Below are 17493 nucleotides of genomic sequence, written 5' to 3'. Positions count from 1 at the left end.
TTTTCGAGGGTTAATTGACAATTTCAACTCAAAATCAAGTATCAAATAACACCTGAAATCTAAAGCAATACCTCAAAACTGTAAACTAAGGGTGGCAACTGGCCGGCCCTCCCTGGCCCTGACGAGACTCTTGTTTCCACAGGGCCGAGGCAAAATAAATGAAAACTAATAAAAAAAAACATGGAAAAAAATATAGGGCTTGACCAAGCAGAGCCAGTCAAAAAACAAATGTAATAGCTTTGAAAATGTTCAATTCTCCTGAGCATCAGAGAGATGAAGTCTTCATATCAACATTTTCAATGAGGAAAAGATTTGAATATACTTCTGGATATTTCTTAATATCAAATATATATTTTTGGTAGTTCAATGGTGGGAATGATATTTCTTAATAACTAGTATCAATTCCCTTTTTCGAATTAGGAAAAATATACAATAAGACCATATAATTGGGATTAGGTTTTGGTGAGTCCAATGAGGCAATGACTCACATATTCAGATGAATCCTCCCTCCAAAATCTATTCTAGATATGGAATTTAGATCCAAAAACATTGATGTCGAGAATCTGAACCGTAGTTATCACTATAAAGAAAAGAAAATAATTTTACAATTTTTATATATTTTAACACTGTCTATTTTAGTTTTGGTGGGACCATGATTTTATGCCATTCATCTACAAGATCGATGTATGATTCATTAGGGATGCAGCTATATTAATTCCTTACTGTATGAAATATTGTACTTTTAGTATAAGGAGGTCATACTGTATGAAATATTGTACTTTTAGTATAAAGAGGTCACGATTACTTTTGACGAATGTAAAGTCGAGTGGTTAGAGGTGAATTATTGAGTAGGCTCAAAATCCAGAAAAAAATTGTCAAACTTTGTGACATACTCTAACATTTGTAGGCTAAAGTTGAATATACCACCTTGTACTAAAGATAAATGGTCTTATAGTTTACGATCCTTTAATAATATGCCGAACTCTTTTTGCATATTTTGGCCGAATAGAAACTTCTGCTTTTAGTTATGATAGTGTTTAGGTGGGTCAGTGGACATAATTATTCAAATGCGCTCTACCTTAAAAATTCATTTCGAGATGGATATTGGACCTTACAATTTATGGGTCGATAGTCTCTTACCACTGCGATCATGAATCTATAGAAAATGAGTTTGGATATCGGTCTATCATCAGTCATTTTAATACTTCGCAAATAATCACACCTTGTACTTATTTTTAAGTTACAAAATCATGAATCTGAAATTAAAGTTTATTAGAGTGACTTAGGATGTTTTTCAATCTCTAACACCGATTTATTAAAAAGAGATCACATTTGAACATGATCTCATTCAACCCTTTACCCTTGCTTAGACTTCCCTGAGAGAGCTTTTTAGTTTTTCTTCTTTGTCAAACACATTCCAAATTCTGGAACACAATATGTTATTTGGGAATCAATCCCCACTGACTTACCATTTTTACTTACCAAAAACACACAAAAAAAAGTCTTTGAACCGTTCATTTCAGCTGCATTATTTGTGAGTAAAATATTTTATTTTATTTTAAATCGGAATAAAAGAAATGCATTATTGGGAATAACATGTTAGTAAAAAGATTATAGGCTTCTAGCTATCATTCATGCTTCGTGAATTTGCAAATGACTCTATGAGTAAAGACCATATTTGGACGGACTACTTATTTAGAAATGAGAAGTATCATTTCTTTTTCTTGAAAAAGAAGAAAAGAAAAGAAAAGAAAAGAAAAGAAAAGAAAGGGAAAGAGAAAAACCCCAGGTAGATGTGCCAAGTTGGATGTGGGCCAAAGTGCACCTATTTCTAGATAACTCCATTCTTTATCAATAAAACGGGTAGGGACCTGTCTTCCCCACTGAATTATCAAAAAAATGAAAAAGCCATTTCTTATCAATAAAAATGCAGGAAATCAGAATAGGCTAACGTGTTTTGAGTGTGTTGACAAAGAACAACAACAAAAACCCAAGTTTACAAGAATTATTAATGAAAATATAATGATTAGGTAGCTAGCGTAAAATTTTGCCATACTGTTTTTGAGAGCCTTGGATGATGAAGATAAGCATATAAATAAATGTACCATTTCTTCGCTTCAATGGGTGGTCTCTCAAATGCAAGAAGTCATTAGGAGGCTAGTGCGAGAAAGTGTTTGTACAGGAGGTGGGTCGGTCCAAGTGTGAAGTTTGAGCACTAAAATTCCAATGAGCAGTTTGAAGCTGAGTTTTAGATCGCTTTAATCCAAGAACAATTGTTTCATGTGGGCTGGATCGTATTTCTACAGGTCCAGACGTATAAAGCTTCCATCTTAAAGATAGATACAAATAGGTGGTCCATCTAAAAACAATGGTAACTAACGGTCCAAATATTTTTTTTAATATAATTACTATTTTTAATTTTTAATTTTTATTTATTTTATATATTCATGATCTTTAAAAATTAGAATCAATTTTTTTTTAAAAGAATATATTTACTGCCAAGCCAGCATTTCTACAATATGCAGGCTGTCCCCATGCTAAGTGTGTCCTTAATCTATTTTCCCATAGATTAATAATTTTTTAGTATATTTTAACTAAGGGAAAGTATATAATGAGAGGGTGCAGTTTGTATAGAGCCGAGGCTCTAAACAATCAAAGTAAAACGCACCTTCAAATAGTGCCGAGAAATATGGTTTCAATATTGAAAATCTTTCTAATAGGCTTAAAATATATTTTTATCTTTAATTATAAAATTTAAAGCATCAAAAATAGTGTAGATCAAGCAGAACGATAAAAACTTTGAAAATCTTGAAAATTTACGATAAAAAAATGTGTTACAAGATGCACTATTTTCAAAACTTGAAATCCATTTTTTTCTCATGCCCATACATCATATGCTGTTGAGCAAATCAATTTGAGGATATTTGAACATCAGAACAACCTTTTTTAATGAAATTTTTGAGGTGGTTCTAATTTAATTGTTTAGATTCTCAGCTCTATATAAACTTTTTCCTATAATGCGACTATTTACTTGTGATACAAGGGAGTCACAACTAATCTTGACCATTGGATGTGAAATTGGGTTGGGTGCATTTATTTCATAGACCAAACTCAAAATTCAAAAGAAATTTTTTCGAACTTTCTGACATACTCAAGCTATTAGATTTCACATCAGATTGGTCATAAGTAATTGTGACCATCAAAGGTAAACGGTCTCATTGTATACAAACCCATAGTTAAATTTTTTTTTTTTTAAAACATTGCATAGTTAATATGTTGTTATCTAAGGATTGTTGACCTTTTTTACATAAAGTTGGCAAGAGACACACCAAGCCATGTAAATCATGTCATGTAATTATGTAGTAAGGTTGTCATTTCTTTGAGTAATGATCCTATAGGACCCTTCCCTACCCATGTATGTAGGACCTTAAAGGATTAACATTAAAGTTGACCTGGATCTCTAGAAAAGTTATCATATGGGTGTGGGACTTGACTTTTCTATAAATTGGCACCAAATTTAATGGTGATCCTTTGGGGTCCTACACACATGGGTATGAGAAGGTCCTATAGGATCATTTCTTTATATAAACATTAGCGTAACAGAGCACCACCATGAGCCCTGTGACTTATTTGTGCTAAATATCAACAACTGCCATCAGACGTCAACTATGATGATGCCGGTTGATTGTAACCCATTCATCCAAAAAATCAATGCATTCGTGATATTTTTTTATACGAAATTTGTTTTATGTCTCAAAACTCAATTCTACATAAACGTCCATTCTTGTATCAAACATCCATGATGATGAACATGGAAAAATGGTAGTCCCACCAAAATTTAAAATATACGGCATATAAAATAGAGAAAATTATAAAAAAAAAAACCCCTAATAGACACTATCTATGCAACTTACCCCATCCAACTTTTTTCTCTCACTTTTTTCCCCCACAACAACCTTTCTTCGCAAAAACCCCCCAACCCAGACGGAATAAGAAAAAAGACTAAACTACCATTTTTTTCACGCTCCCTTCTCTCTCATGTTTTCCATTTTTTAATTTACCCAATGCGTTCCGGCAGTACAAAGACGCGCTCCGGCAGTACAATTTCTGGAGACGACACGCTTTGGCAGTCCCAAAGAACGCTCCAACAATATATGCTCTGGAACCACAACGCTTTGCCAGTGTAATAGGGCGCACTGGCAGTGTGTTCAGCGCTCCAGCAGTATATGAACGTGCTCCAGCGGCACACCTTCTGGAGACATTTCGCCCCGGCAGCCTATAAAGGCCCTCCGGCAATAGAGGCCTTGGAGCCACAATGCTCCGGCAGTGTAATAGCGCGTTCTGGCAGTGTATTCAATCGTCGGACAGTATATGAATGTGCTTCGGCAATGCGTACGTCGATCCGACAATCCCTACAAAGTGCTCCGGCGCTCGATACATACGCGCTCTGGCAGTATGTTCTAGATAATTCGCTCCGACAGTTGTATACTGTGCTCTGGCGTTACGCTACTTGGGACCAATAGTCAGCGCCAATTGATTTTTTTTGTACAGGAAAGGCATTTCCGTCCAAAAAATAACAACTTTTTGCCTTGGGGGGTTTTGCAAAGAAAGGTTGTTGTAGGGAAAAAAGTGAGAGAAAAGGTTTGGATAGAGGTAAGTTGCATAAATAGTGTATATTGGGGGGTTTTTTATAATTTTCTCTTGAAAATATATAAGAAATATTATATTTAATTTGTAAATTTATTTATTTATTTTTGTATTCATGTTCACTATTAAGGAGATTCAAACTCCCGAATTTTTCGATCCAAAATCGATCTCTAAAATACATATTGGAGGGAGGACTCATGAAAAGAGATGAGAGGACTTAGCAAAACCTTTCCGTTTATTTTGACTTGTAGTAACAATTGGATGAATAATGAGGTCAAGGACATATATCCAAATAGACTACAAAACTAGAATATAATAGGGACGCGGTTAGCATGCGGTCAAGCCCGCACATGTAGAAATGCGGGCTTGGCAATAAATATAATTTGATCTTATTTTTTAGAGAATAAATAATTTTTAACACAGAGATCATGAATATGAAAAATAAATGGAATTCAAAAACTAAAAATAATAATTATATTAAAAAAAAACATTTGGACCATTAGTTACAATTGTTTTCAAATGGACTATGTATTTGCATCCATCTTTAAGATGGATGCTTTATACATCTGGACCGCATATTGTACAAATACATTCCAGCCCGCATGAAACAATTGTTGATATAATATTGTTTCATCTGCTTGTGTAGGAGACACCTTCGAGTAGTGTCTCTTTGATAACAGTAAAAAAAAGTACTATTCTTGTTCCTAACTCTATAAATTGTAGAAGTGCATACAATGACACTATTTTCCTTTGATACATGGAGGTCCTAATAGCTTATAACTATTAGATGTGTTTTCCTTTGATACATGGAGGTCATAATAGCTTATAACTATTAGATGTGAATCTAATAGCTTGGGTATGTCACAAAATTTAAAAAAACGATCTTTTGAACTTTGTGCATGATCAATAGAATAAATGCAACCATCCAATTTCACATTCAATGGTAGATATTAATTATGACCACCTTGTAACAAAGATAAATGGTCTCATTGCATATATTTCCCTAAATAATACAGTTAGGAAAAAGAATAGATCGCTTTAATCTATTAAAGTCTATAATAGTAAGGAAAAAGTTTATTATATAGAGCCGAGGCTCTAAACAATCAAATTAGAGCCCACCTAAAATTTTTACTAGAAGAGGTTGTTTTGATGCCCAAATATCCTCAAATTGATCATCTCGACATTAAGATGCATGGATATGATAAAAAAATGGGTTTCAAGTTTTGGAAATAGTGCATTTTATAATGCATTTTTGGACCGTCAATCTTCAAGATTTTTCAAATTTTCATAGATCTACTTGATCTACACTATTTTTGAAGTTTTAAATTTTATAATTAAAAATAAAAATATATTTTAGGGAAATTATCACAAATATACCTCAATTTTTGTCTATTTAGAAGAAAAAACCCTCAATTTTCATAAACATCACCCACACCATTTTTCTTCAATTTTGGATATTTTTTTTTACCAAAATAACATTCATGGCGTATTACCCGTTACGGTACTTTAAGTACTGTAAAAACTAAATCATATTATACAACATTTTACATCACTAACCCATGTTATACGGCAATCTATATGTTGTAAGGAGTTGAAGTATTATTACGGTACTCGATATGCCGTAATAGTATCGCACTCTATAAACCTACCCCAAACCCTTTTATTCTTTATGGTTATGTTTGTAGTTATCTCTCCATTATCCCTCTAATTATTTTTATATTTATCTCTTTTTTCTCTTTCTAATTTTTTTTTTTATATTTATATCTTCTTTCTCTCTCTAATTTTTTTAAATATTTATCTCTTTTTTTTCTCTCTAAACCTCTGGAGAGAGAAAAATTTAGAGAGAGAAATAAGAGATCAATATTAAAAAGAATTAGAGAGAGAAATAAATGATAAATATAAAAAGAATTAGATAGAGAAAGAAATGATAAATATAAAAAGAATTAGATAGAGAAATAAATAGGTAAATATAAATAGAACCGTAAAGGAGAAAAGGGTTTCGGATAGGGTTTATAGGGTGCGATACTATTACGGCATTTCGAGTGCCATAATAATGCTTCAACTCCTTATGGTATATAAAATACTGTATAACACGAGTTAGTTTTTACGGTATTTAAAGTACCGAAATGATGCTTCACGATAATACGATTACCGTGAATGTTATTTTGGTAAGAAACGCTCAAAATTGAAAAAAAAAAGATGTGGACGAGGTTTATGAAAATTAAATGGTTTTTTTCTAAATAAACGAGAATTAAAGTATATTTGTGAAAAACCACATTTTTCGACACTGTTTGAACTTTGAAGATATGCTTTATTTTGATTGTTTAGAGCCTCGGCTCTATACAAAACGCACCCTAAGAGTAATATGAAGAATAGACCTATGGGCGTGACCAACCTAAATGAGGCAAATTCGTAGTGCATATTATCTGGATGATAATTAATTTTATTTGTGGTATATATTGTTTTATATGGATTTAATATATTTTGTATAAAATAATTTTGTTAACTGTTTGGCATATGCTTTGGATTACGTACAATATATTTAACCATTTAATTTTTTTTAAGTAATTTTTAGTTTTTTTAATGATTTTTTATTAAAATATATGATTTTCAACAAAAATTACTTTGAAAAAAATAAAAATATGTTTTTTAAAAGAACAAACTTTTATATAAATCTGCATATAAGCTTTTACAAATAACTTTGTGATCAATATTGTCAAACAACAGCGAATCCATTATTAAAAAGGTATTTTATATCATAAGATCATTGGCCTTTGATATAAGGTGGTCACAAGTACTTACAATCATCAGATGTAAAGTTTGATAGCTTGGATGCGTACAAAGTTCGGGATAATTTCTTTTGAAATTTGAACTAGGTCAATGGATTAATTGCAGCCACCCAATTTTACATCCAATGATCAAGATTGTTTTCTCACTTTGTACCAAAGGTAGATGGTCGCATTCTATACTTTTCTTATTAAAAATAATTTTGTAGAAATGCCTCCACACATGCCCTTGTGGAGTGGTCATAAGCGCACAGGATACCATGCATCCTTTGATCCCATGGTCATAGACAATCATAATTGCAAAAATTTAACGGCCACATGAATCATGGCTTGGTTTTGACTTGGATTTGGGTCCAAGCCTTTTGCACACATATAAATGAATAACTGGGTGGATCTGGGTGTCAAACTCATACTCGGTCCCAATTGGGATCCGTTTTGGGCTTATTCAAAACCGAGACCTAATCGGGTTTGAATTGGATGGACCTTGATCGTATTCACTATTTTGCTCTCAATCAAGAAGAAAGAGGGAGTAACCAAGAGTAGGGGTCGTAATTGGGTCAGGTTTACTCTCCCACCATCGGCCCAGGTCCATGCCTGAACCTAAACACTAGACTCGGTGGGTCGGTTTGGATCCTGGCTGTATATTTATTTACATAAATCATGTATAATTGATAATTTATATACATTGTATATATATATATATATATATATATATATATATATATATATATATATATATATATATATATGGGTGTAGTTTTTATAAAGTTGCAACCTCAAACAATCCAATTAAGATGCACCTTAAAATTTTATTATAACATGTAATTTTGCTGTTAAAAATACTTAGTATTATCTTATATTATCTTAAAATCTATTTTCATACGTAATTAGAAACTTTTAAATTCCAAAAATGGTTAAAATCAATTAGATCTTTAAATATATAAAAATCTTGAAAATGGGGACAGTCTATATAATGTGTTGCAAGATGCACTATTTTCGAGACTCAAACTTTTTTTTCATAGTCATGCATCTCGATGTCAAGATGATCAATTAGAGGATTTTCTCCACATTAAAACTCCGATAGATTTTTGAGGTGCATATGTGATTATACATTGTAAGGTTGCAACCTTATGTAAACTTTTCCTTTTATATATATATATATATATATATTATAGAAGATTGCAACCTTAAAATGTAGAATCACATATGCACCTCAAAAATCCATTGAAAAAGGTTGTTTAATGTTGTAAAACCCTCTAATTGATCATCTCAATATCGCGATATATGAATATGAAAGAAAAAAGATTTTTAGTCCCATAAACAGTGCATCTTATATAACACATTATCTGGACCGTCCAATTTCAAGATTTTCATATGTTTATAGATCTACTAGATTTTAACCATTTTTGGAGTTTAAAATTTTATAATTAGATATGAAAATAGATTTTGAGATAGTCCTAATAATATTTTACTCTAAAATTACATATTATGATCAAATTTGGAGGTACACTTTATTTGGATTGTTTAAGGTTGCAACCTTATAAAAACCACGCTATATATATATATATATATATAACTCAACCCTACCAGGGTCTACATTGGGTTTGGGCCCAACTAGGATGTCCATTTAAACCTGTTTATATTAACCCCCTTCCAACCCATGTAAGAGATAGAATGTTCAAAAGAGCAAAAATAATTTGAATTTTTATGAACCTTTCTTTCTAGAAAAAAATGATTGAGGAAGAGGAGAGAGGTTTCCCATTTTAATGAACTGCGACTCCACTGCGAGTCCACAAAAAGAAACAGATGTCAGTCTTAGCCCAAAAGTATTGCAATTTTTTTTTGTACGAAGTCAAAATAATTTGTACTCTTGCATAGGTGTATAGTATTCATTTACTTCCTCGGGCAAAACTTACTTGTAACTCGTGGAAAATTGCAATTTAAGCATTAGAAAATCTTTGCATCAAGATTATGATTGTGAAAACAATAGGATTTTAAACTCTAAAAATAACGCATATTATATCAAATTATCTTGACCATCCATTTTGCTCTAAAGATAAATATTTGGATGTATACTATTTTTTGAGTTTTAATTTAATTGTTGGTTTTGGAAATTGATTTTAGAGTATCGTGAAGATTTCTGCTGTCCATGGTGCTTTTTGGATGGAACTTTGAGGTGATACTTTATTTTGTTTTCATAAAACCAAGACTCTATAGAACCGCATCCATATCTTTTTGATATGAAATTTTGGAGAGGTGATCTTTAGAATCTAGCAAACCACCTCGTTGAATATATTTTTTTTTCAACTCTCTTTTTGTATCGTAAAAAAAAATGGTAAAGTAAAGAATGTGACCGTTTATCATTAATACAAGGTAGTCACATTAATCTTGGTCATTGGATGTGAAATCAGGTGAATGCTATTATTTCGTTGACCAAGCTCAAACTTCAAAAGAAATTTTCTCGAGCGTTGAGACGCATCCAAGCTATCAAATTTCACATCAATTGGCTTTAAGGATTTGTAACCACTTTGTATCAAAAGTGAATGGTCTCATTCTATACAATCCCAAAAAATATATATATGAAGATTGACAAGAACCATCCAGTTCTTTAAGAGAATGGTATAGATGTTTTAATCATGTAGAGATTCTAGATAGATCCCAAAACTTAAAATCATAATTTTTATTTTGTGGGAATGATATAGATACTTTAATCCTGTAAAGATTCTACATAGAACCCAAAACTTAAGAGATGCGGTTTGAGCCTAGCCTCTAAACAATCAAATTTGAGCCTACCTTCAATTAGTGTCGATAAATGTGGTTTCAATATGGGAAATCTTTGTGATAACCTTAAAATATATTTTTATATTTATTTATAAAGTTTAAAGCTTAAAAAATAGTAAAATAGTGTAGAGCAATGGATCTATGAAAACTTGAAAATTTTGAAAATTGATAGAATGCTTAACATAATACACCATTTTTAAAACTTAAAAATCTATTTTTCTCTTATATACATGCATCTTGATGTCACGATGATTAATTTGAAGATATTTTGACATCAAAACAACCTCTTTTAGTGAAATTCTCGAGGTAGTCTCAAATTTAAATGCATAAAGCCTCGGCACTATATGAACTTTTCCCAAAAAATCTGATAAAATCTCGAGTTGGTGTTTTGCCCGAGGGAGTAAATGTATATTATGATCCCGAAGGAGTATGGTATATGAAAACCACCCTCTTCTTGAAAACACCTTTACCGTAAATGTTTCCTTCAAATGGCAGAAAACTTTCTCCCGCGCCAAAACCTTCTCTCTAGAAACCTAATTTCAAGTCTCTGCAAGTCTCTCTCTTTCTTTTCCCCATTTCAAGAATCTGTTACTCGCTGTACCTGATTTCAAGATTCTGTTACTCTCTCGACCCCATTTTAAGAATCTGTTACTCTCTCTAACCTATTATACAATATGGAAACTCTCTCTGTTCCATTTCACAGGCCAAGCAACTCATCTCCCAGACCAAGGAATTCTCTCTCTCTCTCTAAAATTTGAATTCATTGTGTTTCTATCTCCATATTTTGACCACCATTGAAAAACCCACCGACCAAATCCCCCATGGGTGCTCTTTCCGTGGTTGTTGCAGTGTAAGCCTTTGTATCTCTCTCTAACTTCGATCTCCTCTGTCTTTTTCTTTATGCATTTAAACCTCCATTAGGAGACAGTAGAACCCAAGTTCCTGATTGCCATGAAGGTTTCAATGTAAGTAGTCTTTTCTTTCTCTAAATTTATCAACCTCCTCTTTCTCTCTGAATTTCAAAGACCTTCACTGAGACACTATTGTGCCCAAAATTCCCATTGGGGTGTTGTTCCAATTCGATCACAGTGTAACCAATCAGCTCCCTTTATTATCTCCACCCCCATGTTTCACCATTGGGAAATTGAGAACATAGAGCGGAATGCGCATTCTTTCCACTGAGCTTGCAGGGGCTCTGCTCAAGAACCTCATGCAGGCTTCTCTCGTTTACAACTCTTCTCTCGCTATGTAGCAATATGGTGCAGCCATTTCTCCAACCTGGTCCTCAAATTCTTCTTTACTCATACTTGATCAGATATTTGCAGGCTGGATTAGTCTCTGAGGTCCTCTTTCGAGAAGGTTCTCAATATATTCTTTACAATTTGCGTGAGCCTTGTTGTGAATCGCATTTGGATGATACAGTCAAAGAAGCTCAATTGGAGACCAGCAATGGAGACTCTGAGTTAAAAACTGCTCCGTCCAAAGGTAAGAAAACTAATGATTTAGCTTTCACTTCAGTGATTATATGCCCCTTAGAGTTTGTTTAAAATATGGTTTATGTGGGTCTAGAATGTCTCAATTTTGAGTACGTACTGCATTTCTTTTTTCTTTTTTTCTTCTTCTTTTTTTTCATTATCTAGCTTGCCAGTCAGTGAACATATGATTCCTTAAAGGAAAACAAAAAATATTGTTTAGTAATATCGTACAATATTCTCATTCAGAGTGACAGTTGAGTAATGATATTTCAATTGAAAGGTAACAAAACTCATTTTCAACCCCCAGTTGATTAATTTTACGATTCCTAAAGAAAAGAAAAATTTATGGTTTATGTTATTCTCAAAAATAAAAAAACTCATTTAGAATTGCACTTGGGTGATCCTGTTTTTGCTTCCATTTTCTTGGGGAGATTTTGCAGAGGGCGATTCAACCATGGGTGATGGTGAAAGTGAGAATTTGGATGAGAGTAAGGTGCGGAAGAAGCCTAAGTGGCAGTATTCAACCTGCTTAGTGGCCCACGACGTGGATTATCTGTTGTCTCTGATAAGAGAGAAAGGGGTTGCATGCAGTTTAGTTCAGCCCTTGAACTTTGAGCCTGTCATTAATCATTGGGCATTTCGAACCTGTCTAACTATACTCTTTTACATATTGGTTTTTTGGATTCCTGGTAAACTCAAAGTTCGAACTGGGGGGAGAGGAAAGCGAGCCAGTGAAACCACTCGTTCCCACAATGTAGAGGGGGCTGATGCTGCTAAGACCGAGCTTATGGAGGTGAATTTATCCTCTATTTGTGACATTGTAGTGCTCCAATTTCTCTCTCTCAAGAATTCACTTTTTTCTCTTCTGGTGTGGTCAGAAGGTATTTGCATGCATTCGGCTGATTGTCTTGTAGTGGGTTTTCTTATTCTTTTGAATATGTAGTTTGGAGTGAGTTCTTGTTCATAATGATAAAATTCATCTTTATTATCTGTGGCAAATTGATCTCGTTTGACATCAATGATATGGTGGGTAACTAGTATCAATGCAGAGAAATGTGGTGTATCATGGAAATAGACAATCTTTCAACTTTGGAAATTGAATTCAAGACAGTAAATAGAATTGTCCATTGATAAATAAAAGACTATTTTCTTTTTGTTCTTGTTTTTGACAAAAATGAGTTATTCAACATATGTTTGATGCTTTACTTAGATCAGTGAGCATATTAGATTGCTCTTTCAGTTTTGACAAAATGAGTCATGTAAAATATGCTTGACACTTTGCTATATTATCAGTGTTCCATGAATATGTTTTGTTTATGCTACATGCATTTTGTTATTTACTCAGATCATTTCATGGAGATGTCAACTACGCTAGAGTAGGAGCCAAGGTACCAAGAGGTGTGCTCTTGGTTGGGCCGCCAGGTACAGGAAAGACCTTACTAGCTCGTGCGGTGGTTGGAGAAGCAGGGTTGCCCTTCATTTCTGTTTCAGCCAGTGAATTTGTTGAGCGTTTTGTTGGAGCTGGAGCTTCTCGCATTAGAAGCCTCTTCAATGATGCAAGGAAGTGTGCACCATCAATCATATTCATTGACATGCTTGATGCAGTTGGAGGGAAGAGGGAAGAATGGACTGATTGTGAACGTTACCAAACTCTAAGCAGGTAGCACCTCAGCATGTAGATGCATACTCTTCGTCTTGCATTTGGATATTACCATTTGCATCCATTTTTTTGCCATTCCCTCGCAAACATTAGCAGGAATATTGAGAGCATGAGCCAGTTAGCATTCCACCATGCCTATGAGTGCTTGGCAAAAACATGGGAACAAATAACAATCTCTATTGCATTTTTGGTATGCTTCTTCTAAAGTATGAGTAATGACGGGTAATTATTCTTGCAGTTGATGGCTCAAATGGATGGGTTGGAAAGGGATATGGCGGTGGTTGTTATTGCAGCGACTAATAGTTTGGACACATTAGATCCAGCTCTTCTTAGGCCTGGCCACTTTTCTAGGAAAATATTTGTTAGGGAACCAGATGAAGAAGGAAGGAAAAGGATTTTGGCTGTTCATTTGCAAGGAGTTCCTTTGGAGGAAGACCTAGTTGTTATCCGTGATCTGGTTGCCTCTATCACCCCACTTTTGTAGGAGCTGGTCTAGCAAATATCATTTCTGAAGCTACTTTGCTTGCTGCTTGTAGAGGTAAGTCACGAAGACTAACCTTGCTCTTAATTTATCAAACATGTTCTTCTTGCTATTTTAGGGTGTAGTAATGAGCTTTTAATTTTCTTTCAATGACTTAGTTTCTAAAAACGTTTCTGTAAATGCTGTTTTTTTTTGTGTTTATTTTGGTTACCGACTGCAATTGTTGACTATTGGCTTAGCTTGATGATTTTTCTGTGGCTTGGATAACTAGGTGTGCTGCTTAGTAACCAGCACTTCGATTTCTGTTTACTGGTGTGATTCCTTGATCTATGCCTTTAGATGCTTGAGGTTATCGGTCACAGTTATGAGTTATTAGGGTCTGTATGTTGGAACGGCTTCAAGGTTGGCATATCAGTTTTTGGTGAGTGGTGTACAAGATGACCTTACCTTTTCTTTATGTTGAAAATTTCAGTTTTCCAGGTATGATGCAAATGACTTAAGTAGCTTCTGCCCACAAAAAATGGTTTCTTGCTCTACTAGGAGTAAAGCCGAGCTCTATTCAATTGTGTATTTATCGATCTTCCCATTTGTGTTTCTTAAATATGATATGGACACGATTGAAATTTTGGGAAGAATAGACATAAGTTACATTAATGTCCTGTCTTTATTTCAAATGACACTGAAAAATTATTGTTCTCCCTTTTTAAGGTATTTGAGAGCTGTTTTTTTGCTTAAGCATGATGTCATGGATGTATGAGGCTTTTAAGAATTTAGGAACCTTGTCAAATTTGAGTTTTCTCTGTGTTGATTTCATGGGCAAGCATGTCCATAGTTATCTGCCATTGGAATATGAAAATTTCGTGTGAGACGTGTTATTTGCACTTGACATTCTGTCTCTAAACAGAAAAAAAAAAAGTACTTGGCTTTTCCTTGCTTTCACAGTTTCTTGTTCCATAACTTTTGTTTATCTTGTTTTTGCTTTCGATTATAATGTAAGAGGCTCTAGTTATCTGTCTACAATCTTGGTTGTCAAGAAAGCTATGACCAGTTCTATTTCTCAAGTTGCTTCTCTAAGTTCCATAGGGTCTCTTGATCTCAATCTTATTTGGAAACCTAAAGATATTTGGTGCCATGTATGGTGTTTCCCATCTCACTCATAATGACTAATGGATTCTCATGCCGTATAATAGGAAATATTTTTTGCCCTATCATATTCCAGCCAGTTTTTATGGAGTCCTTTTGCTGTCCCTTATGAAAACATGGTTTCTTTTGTCTCTTAGTTACATTGAATTTTCTTTGGTTGATTGATGGATTGTGAAGTTGATTGGGAGATGCAATAAAGATTACTCCTCTTTCCATCCAGATCAATGATTCTTTACTTATGTCTCTTGAGTAGCTTCTCTCTGAGATTCTAATTCATTTCAACCTAGCATCTGCAGCATTGTCATTTGGGTTATCTCATTTTTGGCCATTGTTAAACCTTATTTTCGAGTGTACGTACTCTCTGAGGTTTAACTTGAATTTTAATGATATGGATGTTGTGCCAGTTTGACAATGACAAAGTAATCTAGATTGCATTTGGTTTCATCTGATAGTGAAAAATTTGGATCTCTCTGACATCTAAGGTCCTTCACTTAACTTTAAAATTTGTTCCTTATCTTGACAATTATTCATCTATTTCTGATGAAATTGTTAAAGCTTAAATCCAAAAATGTGAAATTGTTGCTGCATATCATAAAATAATGCAGACCCAATTTGTAAAATGTGGAAAGTTTTTCAGTCTAATACAGTTAGTGAATTTATGTTTAAATAATTAACCTCTAAGAGGACATGCCTCTGCATGCCTCAGGACAATGGCATGTTATGAAAGTGAAACTAGCATATTGCAGATCACCTGAATATTGTTGTTTATGTAATGTCCAACATGCTACTCATATATTTGGATTTTGGGGGTGTGTATGTGTACATGCTTTAATGTTTATATCAAGGAGATTTTAGTTATTTTAGCTTTATAGCTTGCTGTCGAAATAAGATGAGTGGTATTGGAATGTCAGTTTCTGGTGTCAACTCAGTTTGGAATGGCAAATCAGCCAAATCTTTCAGTTTCACAGATTTTTAAAACAGAAAAACAGAAAATTAATTGTAATTGTATTGAAAAAATCTGAAAGATTTGATAACAAAGAGACTGAAAAGACTAAATTGTAAGCAAACAAGAAAAAAATAGAACTTTATGCAAAATTTGCCCAATTGCGTTTTCTGGAGAAAGATTTTTTTTTCTTCTTTCATGTTCTAACAAAATTAAGGTTTTTTTTCTTATATTTCTTTTTCTGTTTCAACATTGGTCTTTCTTTTCGTCTTTGGTGAGAAAGTGAAGACTTTTGGAGGTAACACTGATTTAGATTGTGGTTGCTATTTTTGTGTATGGGGTTTAAATTTACCACTATGCTGGTCGGTAGAAATGAAGCAAATAAATCTTTTTTTATTGTAGAGTCAATCATGGCTGTGCTGGATTTAAGACTGACCAAAACGGCAAATTTGGCCTTTAAAAATTGCACTTTGCTGATTAGGATGAAATACCATTTTCGTGTCAGCTTTGACTCAATAGACAAAATGGATTGATGAATTGCTCACTCTGATTCAATTAGGCTGATGTAGTTAGATTTGAACATCGACATCTTATTCATACATATGCCCACGTTATTGATCCTGACGATGGATTTGTCTTTTACGCCCATTTTGATCTCACTTTGTTCATATAACACAAAAATCTGTGGCACATCAATGTCTGTTGAAATCTCATTTGACAATGGTAGCATGGGGTTTGTCTCATTTGGGCCACGTGAGGATTGCATGACTAGAAATCATCCATCACGTATCACTTCGAAACAATTTTGTCTATATGCATTCATATGATCTTGCCAAAAATGACATACATTCTTATGATTCGAACGGTGCGCTTTTGTCAGCTGTTCTGTAAAACTTCTCCAATGACCAATTTATAACAAATGATCCCTCAAATGTGCGGTTTCTTTGTTTTTCCATTCAGAAATTCATTGATAAATAGATTTAGATAGCCTCTGATACAGATATTTGGTACTTCACAGGTGGGGATTTTGTGTCCCGAGCTGATATACTCCTGGCAATAGTCAGAGCCAAGTCTGGGATGGAGGCTTACTGAGAATTTGTTCAACAAGAGATGGCACTACTGTTTTCCTAGCCAAATTATATTCGAGGAGTTTGGTCTCGGAGATTTTTCTTGGAAGTTCATTGTGCTCCAGAGTTGGTTTCATATGAATAATTTTGATATCTCTCACAGTATGATTTCGTTATTATGCATTGTTCATACTTGCCTTTCCTATGTAGATTTCAGTTGACAAATTGTTGATGTCATTTTCCTTCCTACTGGATACTGGAGAAATGTTTTCTTTATCCGATTAATGAAAATCACTTGTGTTCTTACCATAGTTATCAAGAGTTTAAGATTGGCCCAGCATGTCAATCCGACCGGTCAGACCACCAACCTGTCTTGGTGGATCTAGTCTAAAAGTAGAAGTTGGATTTAGTTAAAAACCGGTCAAAATCAATGTTTGATATGCTTTGACCAGTCGGATTGATTGGGTTCATTAGTTCGTGGTTAAATAAAGTTTGGAAATTTTCTAAAAT

The 17493-nt window shown here is 33.8% G+C and overlaps 1 protein-coding gene and 1 pseudogene across 2 annotated transcripts; both read left to right on the top strand.

The window, feature by feature from the left end:
* The first annotated feature begins 11068 nt into the window (after nucleotides 1–11068).
* On the top strand, nucleotides 11069–13887 carry LOC110006367 (putative inactive ATP-dependent zinc metalloprotease FTSHI 3, chloroplastic). Its single transcript, XM_020666965.2, has 5 exons — nucleotides 11069–11179; nucleotides 11540–11699; nucleotides 12130–12482; nucleotides 13035–13349; nucleotides 13588–13887. Exons 3-4 carry the CDS (start codon nucleotides 12144–12146, stop codon nucleotides 13062–13064), a joined length of 369 nt encoding a protein of 122 aa, XP_020522624.1. The 5' UTR covers nucleotides 11069–11179; nucleotides 11540–11699; nucleotides 12130–12143; the 3' UTR covers nucleotides 13065–13349; nucleotides 13588–13887.
* LOC18434025 (putative inactive ATP-dependent zinc metalloprotease FTSHI 3, chloroplastic pseudogene) lies at nucleotides 13369–17292 on the top strand (annotated as a pseudogene). The gene is made up of 3 exons (XR_016043453.1): nucleotides 13369–13539; nucleotides 13588–13887; nucleotides 16935–17292. The product of XR_016043453.1 is annotated as a putative inactive ATP-dependent zinc metalloprotease FTSHI 3, chloroplastic pseudogene (transcript).
* The last annotated feature ends 201 nt before the right edge of the window (nucleotides 17293–17493 follow it).

This window comes from Amborella trichopoda, chromosome 10, assembly GCF_054954075.1.
Source record: "Amborella trichopoda isolate Santa Cruz 75 chromosome 10, AtrichopodaSantaCruz75HAP2 v2.0, whole genome shotgun sequence".
NCBI lineage: Eukaryota > Viridiplantae > Streptophyta > Magnoliopsida > Amborellales > Amborellaceae > Amborella > Amborella trichopoda.
The sequence above is the reverse complement of the archived record's forward strand: the minus strand, read 5'-3'. Positions and strand labels throughout refer to the sequence as shown.